We start from the raw sequence: 19927 nt of genomic DNA on the forward strand, positions 1-19927 counted from the left end.
TTGAATAATGTCCCATCTGGCGCAGAACAGACGTGTGCTACAATTATAAAGAATAAATAATTTTTAGAAAGTATTTGCTGTTAGGTGGTAATGCACTACTTCATAATCAAAGGTTATGAGAAAAGTGTGTTCCATTGAGAGAAATAGAGATAGATGACAGTATTATGTAATCTAGGTTTTTGGTTTTTGTTTGCTTCAGAAAAGATTCTTGTTTTGCTTTTGAGCCAAGGGAATATTTTAGAAAACCGTGGTGGAACTGGACTATTTATGATCCTTTTATCTCAGCATTTGAGATCAATGAAAATAAAAGAAACATTACCTGGTTTTGTGTCCAGACGTTTAGGCCGAACTTAATGGACTCACGGGGAATTCACACTAGATGACATTGTTAAATGCTATAGACTTTATAGTGGGTTTTCTTGATCTTACCCTTGAAGATTCTAGTGGCATAGCAAAGAAAATATAGTAGGTTTGATTTCTTCGTCTGTCCGCCTGGATCTTTAGCTTGACATCCATTGTGCCAAAAATTCACTGACTTCTTCCCCTGTGGCTCCCTCTAGGAACTGGAATATCTAAACAAGTGGGGCCTTAACATTTTTCGGGTTGCTGACTATTCCAACAATCGGTCACTCAGTTGCATCATGTATACAATATTTCAGGTAAGGTTTGCAGAGGCCGCTATTCTCTCTCCTGCTAGCTATGCACATGGCCACACATCTCAGTCACATGTCTGGTTTGGTCCAGTGATACTATTTAGAATAAACGTGAGAATGCTATACAGTCTATCAGTTTGAAACCTGACCTTTTAAAAAGAAATTCACTCTCCAAATTATTTCAACGAAATATTGAGTTGGATACAGAAATGAGTCAAAAAGCAACGTGTGGAGCAAGGCTAATTTATTATGTGGGCAGCAGCCTAAGCATTTTAATAGAAGAAAGAAAGCATTTTGTGCCTTGATATGAGATTCAGCTGCACCTTCTGAGATCTATCACCCTGTATTCTGAGGTGTGGGGCTTCCAGGTTCTTTTCCTACAGGGAAAAGTGTAATCAGAAGTGTAACCAATAAATTGCTTGTCCTCTTTGTAGAGAGAAAGCGCTTTCAAAAAGTAGTTCGTCTATGATTAATTGTTCAATCTGACAACTTGACGAGACCAAAACAGCCATAATTCCAGCCAGCATAGGCAAAGTACTGAAAAATCGACAGCCATACGTTTGGAGAGTTTTATCTCGAGAGAATTTGTTTTTTTCATGAACCTGCAAAGGTGCTAACTTTGCACTAATCTCCCAAAGCACTAGCTGGCTGGAGGTTAGGATTAGAGTTAAGAGTTAGGAGAAATGGCAGGATTATTTTTGCTTTTATTTACAAACAGCACTTTATAAATTGGAGGGGACTTGACTACACGCAAAGTAATAATGATGCCTGGGAAGCAAGTCTGCTGTATCCTGTGTTGTTTCAAAGCATGGAAAGGGTGGATCTAGATTCATGGTGGTGGTAGAGGTAGCTCTTGTTCATTGCTTCCTGTTATAATTACTGCTTAGGAGCTAGAGTATATTGCACAGTTCTCCTTTTCAAGTGCTCACTTTTCAGGAGCCAGTGTCCATAGAAGAAGCTGTGAACTATTATTTCAACCTCTGATTTCCTTTTCTTTTTTTCCCCATAGGAAAGAGACTTGCTGAAAACTTTTAAGATCCCTGTGGACACTTTAGTCACTTATATCATGACACTAGAAGACCACTACCATGCTGACGTGGCCTACCACAACAGTCTCCATGCTGCTGATGTCACTCAATCCACGCATGTCCTCCTATCTACACCGGCCTTGGATGTAAGTCATGATCTGTTGCAGTTTATGAGTAGGAAATGTAGGGGATCCAACGCTGTTGCTTCAGCCTCTCTGAAGGGCTGGGTTCCCAGAGTCCCAAAAGATGGGGAGTTTCTGTGTTTTTCCCTGTTTCATTTGGAACAGCAGTGGGAGACAGATTAACTTACAATTGATTGATTGTTTTGACTTGTATTATAGCAATAGCACTCAGACTTGTATACCGCTTCACAGTGCTTTACAGCCCTCTCTAAGCTGTTTTTATGCTTTATAATATCCATAATACTAGGTATTATGCTTCCATTATAAAAAAATTATTATGCCTGTCAAACACTGAATCTTGCGGAACTTTTATAAATGATTACTATTGCTTTGAGTGGTAGTGGATCACCATCCAGGGTGGCGACACACATATTACATTATCCTCCGTGTAATGTAATTGTCTAATCGTGTAACATGTGATTTATTTATTGTACGCCGCCCCGAGTCCCTTCGTGGAGAGGGAGCGGCTAACAAGTCTAATAAATAAATAAATAAATAAATAAATAAATATTTTGGGGATCCAAATTCTAACCCCAGTTAATTCCTTTTTATTTCCTGGCAGCAGTTCTTCCATGAAACAGACATCAGGCATTCATTCCCATTCTCCTTTACAGGCTGTCTTCACTGACCTGGAGATCTTGGCTGCAATCTTCGCTGCTGCCATTCATGATGTGGACCATCCTGGTGTCTCCAACCAATTTCTGATCAACACCAGTGAGTGAAGGCCACACTGAACATAAGTGCAAGGGTGGTGGTGGCAAGGAGTGGTGGGTTTATGTAGGTTCATGGCCAGGATATATGTGGTTTGCATACAGGTTAATCTAGATAGAAAGGGAATTGCAAAATGTCTTCCTTTCCTTCACATAATTGAATATTGTCTTCTCCAAATTAATACTCTCTGGATAGGCTGGACATACCTTGTAAGACAACATGTACACATAGGAGCAATCACAGAAAATTCTGCCCTATTTTGGTGAAGATCTTGTGGGCTCTTTCTATCAATTAATTAACTGATCTTAATGCTGTTTTGTGTTTGTGCTCAACTGTTGACCTGAGAGAATAGCCTCTTCCAGGGATCCTAACATCTGAAAAGATTCACTGTGAAACACTGTGGCCTTAAGTAATACAGCTATTTACATTTTCAATGGAGACTTTCAATTGTACCCAGAAACATAAACCAATGGCCAGTAGACATAATGCAGAGTTACATGCATATTGTAACAGGCCTTGACTAGTTGTTTAGCCACAGTATGATGGACAGTATTCTGGACGAGATATCTGAATATGTATCACAAATAGTACAGTCCTAAACAGGATATAACTAAGGCATCTGGTACTGTAGTCAAATATGACATTTACAATAATTGGTAACAATAGCATATTAGCTTTTGCAGTGCACTTCTGATCATTACTGAAAACTAGGCATCCAAATTCAGCGTTGAGTGCAGTTTTAAACTTTTATTTCTATTTCTCTTGATTTCTCTTCTGTACCTTTGTCTTAACCTTTATTGAGCTTCTGTTGGCCGTCATCTAATCCAGCTAAAAGTCTAATGTCTTTGCACTTCTAGACAATTCTTCTAATTGTCTTATGGAATTTGCCTCAAGTGGGTTCTGTGCTCTTAAAAAGTCAGTCAAGAAAACGAACGAGTTAACTCTTAAGAGGAATTAGTCCATTTATTAAATCTGAGACTATTTTTCTAGCCTAAATGCTTACGTTTTATGTAGATGGAGGTCTGTGTTAGTGAGAAGCATCAGATGGAAGGAGACCATTTGAGAATACAATAGAATCCATCTTTCTTATCCTACTACCCAAGCCCATTTTTGCTCAATATTTTCTCAAAGTGCCAATGAATGAATATTATTGACTAATATAGAATAAACTCAGTTTAGAACTTTGGGGGACTCTAAAGCACAGGACTGCATATAAATAAAAGAAAACATAAAATGGTAAAACTGGCATTCTTATGTCAAAATAGAATATAATAGCTAAGTCATCGTTATACATCAGTGCAGATGGACTTTTTTTATTATGTTACTGATATTGGGAGTGAGGAAGGGCACACAGTGGCAGCATTGAGGATGGGAAGGAAAAGAAAAGTCTATGATTTTCCTAGTCTGTTGCATTGAAACAGGAAACTGCCCTAAAATGACAGAAAAACAGAAATTACTTAAACTTTAGGAAGAGTGTCTGAAATCTAAGATGCTGTTGTTTTCCCATCCAACAATTTCCCAGCTAGAATAACAGGACAAAATTATTTTGCTCTGCTCTCTTTGATAGAGATAGTGCTTAATTGGGATTTATCTGATCTTTGAGTTGTGCAGATGTGTTTCATCAAGCCATAATGGAGTTCAAAGGGCAGACAGAAGAAATGAAAGGGTCTTGAGACCAAAGAGGTAGAAGTGTATAAAGTATATGTATGTAAGAGAGGGGGAGAGAAAGATCAGCTGCTGAATGTAAGAATTCTATGAGTTAAAAGTTGTAGCAAATGTGGAATGCACTAGAATGGGGAAAATTATTCTGTAAAGGGTGTTCCATTTTGTCAGCCCTCTGGATTCAAAAGAGGCAGTGATTTTTCATGGAATGTTGTTATGCTTTTTGCTTGCTTTTTATTGATTTATTTTTCCTTCCATTCAATCATATCCATTTTCAAAGACTTCCCTGCAGTTTTCTTGGTAATGTATTTTAGAAGTGGTTTGTCATTGCTTCCCACCTAGAGCTGAAAGTGACTGGCTTAAGATCACCCAGCTGACTTCGTGCTTAAGGTGGGACTCATGGTCTCCTGGTTTCTAGCCTAATGACTTAACCACTATCTCAAGCAGGCTCTCAGATGTTTTTTTTTTAATTAGACAGACAGATAATCTGATGTGTTCCGTCTGCTGCTTGAAACACCTTCGGCCATACTTCCATGAGCAAATAAAACCCTCCTATTCTCCATAACCCTCTCATCATCTATGTCCCTTCCTTTCAGATTCAGAGCTAGCATTGATGTACAACGATGAGTCTGTTCTGGAGAACCATCACCTAGCTGTGGGTTTCAAGTTGCTGCAGGAAGAGAACTGTGACATCTTCCAGAACCTGAGCAAGCGACAGCGACAGACCTTGCGCAAGATGGTCATTGACATGGTGAGCTTGGGATGGAGGTGGGACTGGTTCCTGTGAAAAACTTGCCTCTTAACTCCTGCAGCATTTCCAATTAGACGTCCCATCCTCCTTTAATGGGAGAAACCTAATCCTTCTTGGAAGAGTCTGGATGATACTTTATATGGAAGAAATATTTCATATTTCTGGCAGACCATATGTAACATGGGAAACGGATGGTTTTCTTACCAGGTTCTATACGGGAGCTCCTTGACCAGATGCTGCTGGTCCTCCTTTTTTACTGATATATGGCTAGCTTCTTAGCAGGAGAGATATCTGAAAGAGACCTCAACCCATTTTAGTACATAATAATTACTCCATAATACCGGAACCAATCTCAGATGACCTAAATGGAAGTGGACACCTACCCAGCTCTCCTTCATTCTCGTCCCACAGCCTCTCCAACTCTTCCTTTCTGAAGGCCAACTCAGTGAGTTGGTGTGAAAGCCATAGGATAGGTAGCAGCCCCACATCTCAGGCAAAAAGGGTCAGCTAATCAATGGGGGGGGGGGGATATTTAAGGAAAGCAGCAGAAAGGCTTACCAATTAAGAGGTACAATTACCTTTGCAAGGTCAGCAATGGGCCAACAATCTAGAATTGGGTAGACAGAATTAGCCCTGTAGAATGTCAGAGGGAAGCCAAGCAGATTAGAATAAGTTGCTTTTACTTTTTCAGGGGAAAAGCCTTAATTTTTTAAAAGAACATGTTTTGCATTAAATTCCAAGAGAGAACAGCTAACTGGCCCCTGTGCATACATGAAATCATTCCTTAATGCTGGAATGATTTGATCTGTTGGGCTTTTCAGGATTTCTTCATCTGAATTCTGACAATAAAGTGCAAACTTGTTGAGCTATTGATATTGTGCAGAATTCTAGAAATGAAAAGGGCCATTCCAGTGGTATTGAAACTGAGGTTTTCAATTGGGCAGGAGCAGAACATAAGCAGAGTGCTGAAAGAATACTGAGTAATTAAGTGTTACTTAATAAGTCACTGAATACCCTAATATAACTATAGTTACATTTATTGGATGCAACTGTGGGTTTAGTCCAGCAATCAGTGAACATTATCAGACATTTCTTAAACCTGAAGTAAAAGATTAAAAAGTATCATCATCGTGTTAGCCATTGTTTAGCCCCTGCAGGATGAAGTCCTGATGTTTCGCCACTTTTCATTGATTTTATGGCACCTGATACTTCCTCCACTAGGATATCTGACATTTCCTCTTTCGTGGATGTTATTATTTTTGAATGATTTTAATCTTTGTATAGCTCTGAATAGAATTTTCCAATTATTTCTAACATTTCTTGTCCTACACACAGAGCTATCTTCACATTTTAATGCAAAAACCTTCTCTCTCGTATTTATAAGCTTGCATTTTGCTCTATTAATCTTTTTGTTTTCTTCAATTGACTTTTTCACAAGCTTCACGTTAAACTGACGTGTTTCTTCTTGGATACGTTTTCTTATGGTCTTGCAAAAGTACAATGTACTCTAGTTTATTAGTGAAACTTCCAGTATTCTTCATTGTCCATCTTTTTTATTATATCAATAGTTTTAAGACATATATGAGGATTTTTTTAAAAAAAACTAATTTCTTTCTGAACCACGTTTTGAAGAGATAAGAGGATTCTCATAAAGACGTAAAAAGATGTAGAAAATTTCCTTTGTATTTTAAGTACAGAAATTCATTTAACCAGGAATAGCCAGGTGAAACCATGAAGATTTTTCCCCTTGCTTACTTTTATTTTATTCTGACAATCAACTGTTCATAGCAATTTCTAGTGACTTTAATATCAGAATCTCCATATTGTCTGGTTAGCACCTTTTCCTAGTTTCTAATAGAAACAGAGGGGTTTTTTTCCAAAATATTGGAAAGAGGGTTCTGAGCTATGTCCTCTAGGACCTTTTCTAGAAACTATGGAATGACTTAAAAGTATCAAAATATAATATATTGAATCTGGTTCGGATCTTGAAGTTTTCTCATAAAATGGATATGATAGATAGGAACTTTCCTTGGATCAAGAGCTAGGCTGTGTCCTGAGATGGCATGTGATCTTGGTAGACTGGTCGTTGATGTATTGAGAATTTCAAAGTTAACTCATCTACCACAACCTCTGGCTTATGAACTCACCAAAGCTTGCTAAGGATTGTACCCATAAAAGTGTCTTTATCAAGTTGGAAGGTGGGCATGTATGGACATGTGGTGTGAAACGAGTGAGGAGCAACATCTTTGTTTATTTCAGTGATTATTTTACAGGTCTTGGCCACTGATATGTCCAAACACATGAGTCTCTTGGCTGATCTGAAGACAATGGTAGAGACCAAAAAAGTGACCAGCTCAGGGGTGCTTTTGCTGGATAATTACACCGATAGAATACAGGTGAGTGAGCTCCACACACCTTGAATTAAGAGAAAGGAAAAAAAAATCAGCTATGGACAAGGTAGACTGTTGGGAGCTAAACTTTTCCCAGACAATCTAAGTATGGATGATGCAAAACTGGCATTGAGCTTGTCTGAAATCATATGGGGTTTCCTGCCTGAGCAGGGGGTTGGACTAGAAGACCTCCAAGGTTTCTCCCAACTCTGTTATTCTAGTCTATTCTAGGAAGTTGGCTTAGGCAACCTCTAAGGAGATCCGTTTCTTCAAAAGAAGTGTAGTTTGGCCTGAGATCCCAGTCCATCACTTAACAGTTTATATTGTCAAGGTTAATATTTGTAACTGTGTTCTTTTGTTTAAAATGCTTCTGTTCAAACTGACGACATGCCTCTGAGCATCACAAACATTTACCAGTGGTTACACTGTAAATTCCTAGCCAGCTACATTCACGCTATATATTACAGCATTTTCCCTAGCTGTTGAGATGAAACAGGAAATGAATTATGATAACTTTATAGTTAATTTTTTGAGGTGGTTTGCGCATGCCATTCCTTTTCTGGATTATTCATTTGCCATTTTCCTACTGTAGGGGTCTCCAACTCCCAGGCCGCAGCCCACTACTGGACCATAGCCTATTCAGAATCATGCCACACAAGCGGTGGGCTAACTTGTGCCAGTGGTGTGCCAGGATGTATACACACACGCACACTGCTCAACTTCCACAAGTCAAATAGTGTGCACATATGCATGCACGCTGGCCCACCACTCACACAAGTTGAGCTGTGCGTGCACTCACAGCCACTTGTCCAGCCCAGTTCCCCTCTCTCCCCCCATTCCCCACCAGCCTGCCAACCCACAAAGGTTGGGGACCACTGTCCTATTGGGTTCTGTGCCAGATAAATGTTCTATTGAGGCCCTTTAGTCTTATTCACACATATCCCCCAGCACTGACTTTTTAAAGCCTTGATACTCTGAACTGGGGTGCTGATGGGGTGCAGGCAGAGGTGTCACACACTGAAGCCTCTGACTGGCGCTGCACTTTTGCCAATTTCCTCAGGTCCTACGGAACATGGTTCACTGTGCAGACTTGAGCAACCCCACAAAGCCTTTGGAGTTGTATCGGCAATGGACAGACCGGATCATGGAGGAGTTCTTCAGGCAAGGCGACAAAGAACGGGAGCGGGGCATGGAGATCAGCCCTATGTGTGACAAGCACACAGCCTCTGTGGAGAAGTCACAGGTGTGTGTGGTAGCTGTATGGGATCATAGCTCAGTTAAGGAGGAAGAAAGATCCTGTTCCTATCCCCCCTACCTCTTCATTTCTGCCAGCATTCAGAGCAGGAATAAACTTGTCTGAAGATGGGTATTGGCTGCTATAGAAGCCTTAGCTCCATTACAAGGCACCTCCATCCCAAAGTTGCAGTAGAGGAACATGGGAGTTTCATTATGCAAGACACCTGCAACTAAGAATGTATTGGAGATTATGCTATGTGGGTCCCTTGCGCACTCCCCTCTACCAAAAAACTGTACCTAAAGTAAGTAGCAGAGCTTGATCATTGAACCAGAAGTGGCTGATGTTGATGCTCTCCACTGTGACAGCATCTTAAGTGGCCTTTCAGACTAAGCCTTTTTTAATCTGGAAGATTCATGCTGGACTCTTCACTTAACCAGCAAGCTGAGCTCCCATCCCATGGCTCCTTGGATTAAATCTGCCCTTGTTTACTAGGATACATGTATTCACCCCACCCACCCCACCCCTTATTATTTCAGCTCTTAAAGTTATACATTGTGAAGTTTAACTAGGCAAAAGTGAGGATTAACTCTAACATTACATTTAAAAATGCTCTACACCTTTAAAAAATATTTTTCAAACTCCCTACTATTCAGAAGTCCATTCTGGTATGAATGTGGATGCAGCATTGTAAAATGCATGTGATGATGTTTCCTTGGGAGGGAGGGAGGATTTCACCCAGATTGCAGGATCGCTTTTTCTCTTGTAGGACGGCTTCTTCTATATCCCGTTGCTTTTGAAAATTTAAAACAATTCTTATGTAGTTCTGGAGAGCAGAAGCATTTTCTTTGTATGTACAATATGGTTATTTAATATATAGTATTAGTGCTAATTTTACCATTTAGAGATATATTTGTGTACATAAGGTGTAGAACTTGCTCTAAAGCCTTACTCAACTCGAGATTTCTCCCCCTCCCCCAAGTTATCAAGACAGGTTGGCAGGTTGGAAATATTCAGATCATAAAATAGAAGACGTGGGATCCAGCCTTTTTGAATGATAAGTATCAAACCAATGGAAATACTCCATTTGAGATGTTTGCTTTGGATCCCCAAGAGTGCTAAATTTGGAAGTATCAGAGCAGACAATGAATTCCACTTTATACTTGCAGTCATGACGCAAATTTACCTCTTGAGTAGGAAGGAAGTCTTAGGGGAAAAACAGGTTTCTGCATCCACTTGTTCTTAAATGTATTTGGCAAATTCTTGAATCCTACTTGAGAAACTCAGATGAAAGCTCCAGTAATGGAAGGATGGACACACCCAATTTTTTCCTTCCATTGCTGGCATTATTTAGGTCTCTGTCTTGCTTTCTCTCTCTCTCCCTCCTCTATTTCTCTCTTCTCTTCTCTCCTATCTCCCTCTCCCTCCCCCCCCTCTCGTTTTGTGAGTGATCCTTTGCTGGATGTTCTTCCAATAGTTGGGTGGGAATGGGCCAGTCCCATGTGTTTGTCAGTCTAACCTCTCCTCTTCTTCCTCCAGGTGGGATTCATTGACTATATTGTGCACCCATTGTGGGAGACATGGGCCGACCTTGTCCACCCTGACGCACAAGACATTTTGGACACTCTTGAGGACAACAGGGACTGGTATCACAGCATGATTCCCCAAAGTCCCTCCCCACCTCCAGATGATGACGAGAAGGACGAAGAGGCCTGTCTAGAGAAATTCCAGTTTGAATTGACCCTGGAGGAGGAAGGAGAGTACTCAGAACCATCTGAGAAGGACCACAGCAGTCCTGGAGAAGAGGACAACAGCTACTACACAGCCACAGAAGAACAACACGAGTCCCAGGACGGGCAGGACAGACGAACGGACAGTACAGCAGTTGGCACATCATGACTGTGGGAAGGGACAACTGAAGAAAACAAGCTCACCTACAGACACACACACGGAGGTTTTCATGAGGGAGGGAGGGGGATAAAAAATGGAAAAAAAAACTCATTTTTTATTTTTATTGTATTTTTTATAAAATGAAAACTAAGAAAAAAAAAAGGGGGGGGGGGAATACACACAACAACTGTAGAACCAGGTTGGCCCCAGCAGAGGGTAGTAGCCTGCTGCTGTAGTGACTGGCCCAAGCACTCCAGAAATAATTTTTCATTTCTTTTTTTTTTCCCTCTTCCCTTCATTACTTCTGACTGGTTGTTTTTAATTACTTCATTTTGCTAACTTTTTTAGACCTGCAACCAGGAAAGGGAAGAGGACACTTGATGATGTGAGGCATGTATGTAGCAGCAGAGAGACAAAGCCAATAGAATTATTTTTAAAATAGTGGTTTTGCCTATTTGTAGTAAAAAATAGATGCAAGTGCAAGGAGCTTGACAACAAAAACTGGTAACTATTTGGCATAGATACACACAGAGAGAGGTTCCTGTAGGTCAGTGTTTTTCAACCGCGGCAACTTTTAAGATGTTTGGATTTCAACTCCTAAAGTTCCCTACCCAGCCATCCTGGCTGGGGGGGGGGGGGGGGGGATTCTGGGAATTAAAATCCACACAAAGATGCCCAGGTTGAGAAACCCTGCTGTAATTCCTTTGTTCCAGATATGTCCTCCCCATTTAGCTCATGTATTTGTGCCTTTATTTCATTGGAGGGAAATCTCGGAAGCTCTTCAGAGGGTGTCGGAATCTTAACTCCTCCAATGTTCCTTTGGAATAGCTGGAGGTTTAAGAGTCCAGCGTCACCTGGAGGCCCAGATATTTTTCTCCGTGCCCTTCGGAGCACAGCTCTCCCAGGTGGACGTTCAAACATTGGAGAGAGGGAAAATATTTTTATTTTTGTAAGTTATTTTTTAAGCTAGTGGTTATTTATTTTTGTGAATTTACATAGATTTGATTTTTATTATGGACTGATGAGGAAGTTTGCCTTTGAGGAATTTGTTGCTGTTGTTCATGTTTTTTTTTCTCCTTTCTTGGAGTTCTTTCTGTTTTCTATTTAATGTATAGTTTGCAGGTGTGGATTTTTAATTGTTTGCCTACAATGCCATAGATTTCTCCCAGAGCAAATGGGAGAAGATACTATTTTACAGAAAATGAAACTAAAAAGGGAACAAGAATCAAAAATATTCTAAATAGCTGAGTCTTCCTCCGTTCCTCATTTTGCACAAAAATAAAAAGGCAATACAGCCAGGATCAAATATTTATGCTGGCCAACTTGCTTAGACAGCTCTCAGCTGAGGATCTCAGGTGTGAGTATTCCCTCCTCCAGGTTGGGGATGGAATCAGCAGATATGAGGACTGGAGAGAGGGGTGGTGTACGCTGAGTGGTGTTTGTTTTATCAGTGATTTGCAATTTTATCTTCTTTATCTGTGTCTGGATGCTGCTTGATGAATCTCTGAAATGCAGTGCTCACAGATTTCTCAGCTACAAAAAGCAGGTGTATTGAAAGGATCTTCCCATTTCCCCCCAGAAGAATAGAAAATTAGCAGCCTTTCCTAATGAACTTTCTTTTTATGTGATGTGATGTGTATCAACAAGGCTGGAACACAAATATTGATTTATAGAGTTGAAACTGGAAGAGGAGAGATGGGTTTGGTTTTAATCTGTTATGAATTCCAGGGGGAAAAGCCTCTAACAGCCTTGGTTCCAGAAATGGGGATCTGTCTCAGACACCCTCAGCTACATAGTAATAAAAAAGCCCATCTCTCTTATTGGCTCAGAAAGCCACATCACTTAGCTATAAAAGTAGGGAACAAATTGCTTGGATCAGATTTGAGACCCCATTCTTGGGAGGTCAGGGTAATCAAATGAAAAAGTCGCCTGCCTTGAAATCAGATTTGGAGACAATTTTACCAACAGTGGCTAGCTAAAGGGAATCTGACATGTTTCCTAGTTCCTGTAGAGGCTGTGAAAGTAATCCAAGTCTTGCTCCACAGGTTGCCATGTCATATCCCTTCTTTCCTCCATCCTGGAGGTATCTGTAGGGGCGGTTATTCCCAGAAAAAAGAGAGACTGTACTAGCATGGCAGAAAATAAAACTAGGCCTCTCCATGAACTTGCTCTCGATTATCATTTCCCAGGAGAAATCTGTTTGGCTGCTTATTTTCTTTGCCTTAATTAGCAAAACAGTTTGATTTGCTAAATGCAGCATCCTTGCATCTTGGCTTTGAAGGGAGAACATTTTCTGATTCCCAAAATGCTTACATGCATCACATCAAAAGGATATTTGCTACTAGGCCACTAGTTTTTCAGTGGATAAGGAACACTGTAGGATCCAGTTTTCAAAGCAGGACCACGATCCTCTTGGCATTGTTTCTCTGCCCCTGTGGACTAGTCTTGGGCTGGTTGATGTGTGGGCATATTCCCCAGCCCTTGCTAAGCAGCCATGCCTCCTGCTGTTTACTAGTAGGAAGACAGCTGTAGTTTTGGATTTGTTGAGTTTCTTGATGGCAGAGCCATTGAGTGTTGTAGCCTAGTTCAGCTTCTCTTCCAGATTCCTGGGGGAGAAGATATACTGCCCCCCCCTTCTCCCTCTTATGTGGCTACCCAGCATCAGTGCACGACTCCCATAACACCCCCCCCACCTTGCAAGAGGTGAGGGTGAAGCAATAACAACTAAGCCCTTTTCCTGCCCCCATTGCTACAATTGAGCTGTTGAACCAAAGCCAAATCTCCTCTTTTGCAAAGGTCTCATTCCACACATGGACGCCACCCACTTTGCATTGGCTGCTCCTTAGCCAGCTCTCTTAACATGCAAGCTTAGCAAAGTAACGTTTCAGGCCTAGGCCAGCCCAAGCTTGGAAGAGGAAGTTGTGGGATATGCGCTGGGGCTGCTGCTTGGATAAACCAGAGCATTCCCAAGGGCTGGCCTGAGGCCATGACAGCTTTGGTTAGCCACATCATACCCTTGGAGAAGGCCAGCTGCACAGAGAGCCTGGGCGAGGTTGCTGTCCCTTGGTGGCCCGCCTGCTAAGAGCTGCCATTCCTGCATTGCCAGTCTTTGCAAGGAGGCCAGTGTAGGGCATCTCCTTTCCAAGGCAAGGGAGAAAACATGGCCATTTCTGAACACAGTACTGTAGCTATTTTCTTTGTATTTTTACTTTTCTTTCTTGAAGCCTCAATTGTAAGGGATAAATAAGAAAGAGAATCTCTTTCTAATTTTCTGTATAGCTTTTATTTTTGTATGCAGTTCTGTTCCACAAGTTTGTTGGGTCAGGTTTGGACTGTACATAATTGTGAATAAGCAGATTGTAAATTATTCTAAAAAGTAAAAAGAATCTTGCAAACAAGATCCCCTTTCCCCTGCTGGCCCTTCCTCTCCCACCCTTCACTCTGGCCAGGGGTCACACTGTGCTTGAGAGCGTCCAGAGAGAAGAATGAGAGCTCTGGGAGACTCTCCAGCTGCATTCTCTCAAGGGCTCTAGGGCACAGACCCCATTGCACCCCCCCTTCCTCCTCCTCCTCCTCCTCCACTCCTTTCTCCTGTCTGTGTATTTATGGTGTAATATAGACACACTGGACATTGTAGACTTGTCATTTTTCCTTGCAGTGTCGTTAATCAGCTGTTGCAATGTTCTCTCTCAGATGTTACCAAACCGTTCAACAGCCAAGCTCACAAATAAATCAGGAGGAAGGGATTCTCTGTGCCTCCAAAGATGACCTGGCTTCTCTGCAAGGCTGGGTGAATTTGGGAGGGGAGGGGAGGGGAGGGGAGAGTTGGGAAAGGAAGAAAGATGCAGCTGCAGCCTTCGCTAAACTTCTCAAGGTGTTTGACTACAGTTCCCATCATTTTGACTCAGGGTGATAACCCCATGGATGACAAAGGTCTATAGTTGGGATGCATAGGGAGAACACTAGGTTGAGCAAGCTATGGCAGTAATTTTCAACTGCCCAAATCATTAATAGAAGGACAAAGAGAAATAGTATTTAAGCTAAAGGAATGCTATCCTCCTCCAGTGGATTCTTCAAAGACTTTTGAGCCTTAATGCTAGAAGGCAAGTAGGGACAAAACTCATGAATGGGATGTAAAACTAATGAAATAATTTATTCCAAAGGATTAGGCTAGTTAAAAGGAGAGGATGTGAAGGATATGTCTTCATATATTGCGACTCTGGGTGAGGATCCAACCGAGACCCTGTAGGTAAGAATAAAATAAGGTGAAACAATAAAGTTATTATTGGGGAGTGTGCTATAAGCACATCTGGATTATGTCTTTCTGGATTGAATTATGGAATCTTTGGGGAGGGCAATTTTAAGTGTTCCCAAATTCCTCAGTGTTCTTGTTTCATTTTCCAGACGCCTGAAGAAGGCAAGGGGATTGACTCTGAGATCTGATCCTGAGTCCTGATATATATTTGCACGCTGTACGATGAGAGGAAAAAAGGGGTGGGAGGAGCAGTTTTGGGAAATTGTGGATGCACAGGGAGTTTTCGCTTCAATTAAAAGCGAAATAGGACATATGTAGGAAAAAAAGGATGACTGTAATAACTAAGGAGATTAAAGTTAAAAAGGCTGCAGCAGAAAAGGAACTTAGCAACATAACAGGCTTTTTGGCAAAGGATCCATGCATACAGTCTCCTTACCCTGGTGCAAAGATACACTGTCTCAACTGCATAAATCCGGATGAGCCCTAACAGCCAACAGATTATTTTTTTTTAGAAAACCTCTTAAACTTTTTGCTGCCTTGAAATGGTCAGTAAATCGAATTCAATGGTTAAGATAGAGTATTAGTACATATTAAGTTGAGAAACGATTACATGGATATTACCTTAGCACTCCCACACAGCGAAATCTGGCCAAATAGAGCAAAAAACATTTATGCAGCAATATCTATGGAGATTCTCAAGTCATCCAGGTCATGGTTGTCCCAAAGATATTTTTTCAGGCTTTTTCAAAGAAAAACAAAGTCCAGTTGCCTCCTGAAAAAGCACCTTTGGGAGATTTATTCAGCAACTGCCTCCTGGGAGGACAAATTTGGGTGGCTACTGCATTGCAAGAGAAATGAACCTTCTGCTATCAGCTACTGGCTATTAGGTCAACAGGTCAAGCATTCTTTTGGGAGGGAGAATAATGGATAGAGTACTTGGGCTGTGCAAGTACTGTCCTGCAGGGTCAGTACAATTATTGCTGGTTGCTTCTCTTGGGGTTGGTGACATTTGCATCTCAATGATTGGTGATCTATTTGCTCTTCTGGATGCACTGTAAGGATATGCTTTCACAGGGCAGCAAAACATGCTGTCATGGGAATCTCCTGGTTTGGAGGTAGGAGGTTAGAATTGCAAGAGCAGCTGTGTGGATGAGGCACTAATAAAAAAGGTGCTGGGCCCACTAATCAGAAAAGATAAGATAACAAGAAGTGATGGGGAGAGGACAAAACTGCTCTCAACTCCTATTTTGCTTCAATCCTACCCTAAAAGATTTAAGGAAAACAATGGGTAGCTTAAAGTAAATCTGGCTATCATGAAGTCAGAATCAAAACAAATAGATCCCAGACGCTGAGTTTGCAGATGTCATCTTCAGACTCTTTCTATGATCCCTGAAAAATCATGGAGAACCGGTGAATCATGGAGAACTGGTGTAGTTCCAGAGGATGAGCAAGGACAAATAATACACTTAACATCAAAGAAAATAACTAGTGGAGAAAGGCTTTAAGTTAGCATATTGAAAGTTTTACACTAGCAAATTAAACTTAAACTTAAATTAAATGGATGGTTTATGAGCATTTAAAATAAAACACATTGATTGGCAAAAGATAACCTGGTTTATCAAAAGCAAATATTAAACCAACATATCTTTTTCTGATAAAAGAGTGACATATTCTGTTGACAATCAAATCTCTTGATTTCATCAAAACATTCACCTCCAATGACATTAGCAGGGAAGGTGACAAATATAGGTTGGCTTATGCTACCAGGCCCCGTGTTGATCAACACATTTATACATTGTTTGGATAAGGGGTTAAATATATGATCACTAGATCTGCAGATGGCCAAAAGTTAAGAGAGACTGCAAACATCTTAATGGAAAATATCAAGATTTAGAAGGATCTTGAAAAAGTGGAACAGGCAGAAAGCAGTAAAATGAATTTTAGCTGGGACAAATGCAAAGTCCTTGATTTGGATAGGAAAAAGAAATTAAAACCTATGCACTCACTTGCAGTACATTCCTTGCAGTGGGGAAATGTAATTTTTTTTACTACCGGTTCTGAGGGCGTGGCTTGGTGGGGTAATGTGACTATATAGTCATGTAATGGGGGATCAAAAGACAGAAACTCACTTTAACAATGTCCTGCTGGAGCAGGGTTAGACTAGATGACCTCCGGGTCCCTTCCAGCCCTGGATTATCCTCTGAAGCTGCAGCTAGTGCCAGGTTTGTAGTCCTTCCTTCCTCTCCTTTTCCCCTCCCTCTCTTCCTAGGACTGTAACTTGTGTGGCAAAACTTAGGGATAGGCCTCCTGACCATGCCTCCACCTGCCAATCTATCAATAGGGTTTTATTGCATTAACTCTGTAGCAGGTGGAAGGAGGAATTGCTGTTAAAAGAGTTGCTCCATTTTTATAGTTGACCAAATAAGACATTTCCAAATCTGGGATGATGCCCCTCTGAGCCCCTTTATGAGGAAGATGAGCAATTAAGAAGTTTGATACATAAATACTACAGATCTTCTACTTCTGTGCTACTCCATCCAGAGACAACACTAGGGCAGTCACAACGCCTCAAAGTACAAATGGCAATTTCACCTCGCTTGAACTCAAGAAGCTTGATGTAAGCTTGGTGTAGCCAAAGACTTACGGTTTTCAGCCATTGCTTCAGATAAAAAAGTTGATGGAAAGAATCTGGGAATAGAGGCATCAACATAAGAAGGAAACTTCATCTTGAGACAACGGGAGATTGCACTGGGAGGGAAAGGTGTCAATACCCATAGCACCATTCTCAGGTGGATGAATAGTGGTTTCTCAGCATCATCCCAGATTTGGAGCTCAGAATGATCTTTATTTGGTCACCTGTAAAAATGGAACAGCTCCTTTAGCAGCAGTGCCTCCTACCATCTGCTACAGAATTAATGCAATAGAACGGGTGTCAAACACAAGGCCCGTGAGCTGTATCCAGCCAGCTGGATGTTTACATCTGGTCTGCAGGGAAACAGCTAAGGTCTGGTCTATGGTGCTTCTACCAGTGAAAACACAGCTTGGGGAAGGGCACGCACAGCCCTCCCGATCTCCGTTTTTGGCTGGGACGGCCTCCTGCAGCCCTCTGCCAATGAAAATGGAGCCCTCCCAAGCTTCGTTTTCGCTGGCAGAGGGCTGCAGGAGGCCGTCCCAACACAAGTTATGTCAAGCTAGCCATGTCCCCCTCCCCCATTTGAGGTCAAACACAATCCTAACATGGCCCTCAATGAAATCGAGTTTGACACTCCTAAGATAGAATCCATCATCTCAATTCCTCCTTTCTACAAGTGAGACCACTAGGATCGTATTTAAATGCTTTGCCTCTTCTGTCATCTCCTGGACACACTGTGCAACTACAAGTCCCAGGAAGGTGGATAAAGCCCAGTCAACCTGCTGCCTTATTTGCTGCCCCCAACTGAGCTATCCTTGCAGCTGCAAGCTTTTAAACTCTTCAGCAGGGATGTGTTTTCCGACTTGCCGAGGCTGAAATCAATTGCAGAAATAGAATTCTGATTATTGTGCAGCTTTCCTTATGGTAGTGCTCCCCTCCCAGCCAACCTTGGATTGGGATTATGGTGGAACTGACTGGGAAATTCTCAGAGTTATAGAACCAAAGTTCTCAAGGGCATCAAGTTGGGCAAGAATCTGGTACTTCTGTGAAAACAATTTGAGCCCTATGTAGATGAAGGAAGTAGGTGGAGATTGCTAATAAACGTTGCCAGTGGAAACAGCAATTGGTGCTGGTGCTATTCATTCTGGAAAGGACTGCGGTGTTCCACCAGTCACAGCAGGTGAACAATGGAATCACACACGAGTCATGCTTACAAGCTCTTTGATAATTAACAAAAGAAGAGGAGATGGAAAAGGGATACAGACTCCCAGCCAAATACACTATTAATTATCAATTATCAATGTCCCAGGAGAACAGTCTCGTTTATGAACTAGGATAGTGAATTCAAAATGGAAGTACAAGGACTGAAGAAAAATCTGACCATAAAATTTGAATTAAGCAAATTAAATTCAACAGCCAATGGATGGGATATGGCTGTCAGAGGCTTTGGAGAATCCATGTGTACATTTAAAAAGACACAAGATTTTCCACTAGAAATGCTTTGGCAATGTCCTCATGGCCACTTGAGTCCCACCATTTAGCTCCACATGAATATTGTGTGAGATTTCAGATATTTCTCAGAATCTTTGTAAAGGATATGGAAAGTTTCATCTACTATTTCTTTGATTCATTCACTCTACTGATGGGAGGCAATATTACAGTAGTCTCTTTTTTAAATATTGCAAATGACTACACACACAAAATCTGCTGAATTTTGGAAACATCTGTGTAGCTGAATTCCAATTATAACTACATTTCTTTAAACCAGGGTTTCTCAATCTTGGCATTTTGTTATTTATTATTTACATTTTGGAACCACTCGGCACCTTCAAAGGGGGCTTATAATTAAGATGTGTGAGCTTCAACTCCCAGAATTCCCTAGCCAACATGAATTCTTAGGAGTTGAAGTCCGCCCATCTTAATATTGCTATGACTGACAAACACTGCTTTAAACAATTGGGAATCAGAACTGACAAATCCCTACACCCAATTCTCCAAAATTGAGTAGATTTCCGTCCCCCACAGATGTTTAATGACTAATACTCCTTCCAAATTCACCTCCCTCCCCCCCCCCCGTCAAAGGAAAATATATATATAACCTTTTACCAATTTCTTCTTCCAGAGGAACCCAGGCTGAGTTCCGCTCTCAGCAATGGAAGCTCTCTGGGTGATTTTTAGGTCAATCTGGGAGGGAAGTGGAGCGCCAGGGGCTCCTGGAGAAAAATTGGAGCATCTAAATCTCGCCAACTCAAAAACAGCTGCAATTAAATGAACCGCCTCAATCTCGCCAAATTCCTGACGTCAGCTCAAAATGCTGATGGGAAACCCGGCAGCCGTCCGGTTGGGATTGAATTTTATTTATCTCCCCCCCACCCCCCACTATTGGAGCGCTGCAGGTTCCCTCTTCAAATTAAAACGTTTTATAGTCCCTTAAAGTTTGGCTCGTCCCCCACGCCGGCACTGAAACGAATTCCTGCAATCCGAAATGTTGCAAACGTATTTGAACGCCTCCGCCGTTGCCGCCCGCTTTCCTACTCGG

At 41.4% G+C, this 19927-nt stretch overlaps 1 protein-coding gene across 4 annotated transcripts in view; it reads left to right on the top strand.

Annotated features, from left to right (window-relative positions):
* The window catches only part of PDE4A (phosphodiesterase 4A), a 338473-nt gene extending 321472 nt beyond the window's left edge, over positions 1-17001 (top strand). For 3 of the 4 annotated variants that reach the window (XM_081954840.1, XM_081954839.1, XM_081954841.1), the window contains 7 exons: positions 561-659; positions 1663-1827; positions 2478-2577; positions 4833-4987; positions 7261-7383; positions 8438-8620; positions 10151-17000. In XM_081954840.1, coding sequence (XP_081810966.1) covers positions 561-659; positions 1663-1827; positions 2478-2577; positions 4833-4987; positions 7261-7383; positions 8438-8620; positions 10151-10510 — 1185 coding nt within the window. In that variant the 3' untranslated portion in view covers positions 10511-17000. Of the gene's footprint in view, positions 1-560; positions 660-1662; positions 1828-2477; positions 2578-4832; positions 4988-7260; positions 7384-8437; positions 8621-10150 lie in introns of all 4 variants that reach the window. The other variant, XM_081954838.1, reaches the window with a different exon arrangement.
* The last annotated feature ends 2926 nt before the right edge of the window (positions 17002-19927 follow it).

This window comes from Natrix helvetica, assembly GCF_964273705.1.
Source record: "Natrix helvetica genome assembly, chromosome: 1".
Classification (NCBI taxonomy): domain Eukaryota; kingdom Metazoa; phylum Chordata; class Lepidosauria; order Squamata; family Natricidae; genus Natrix; species Natrix helvetica.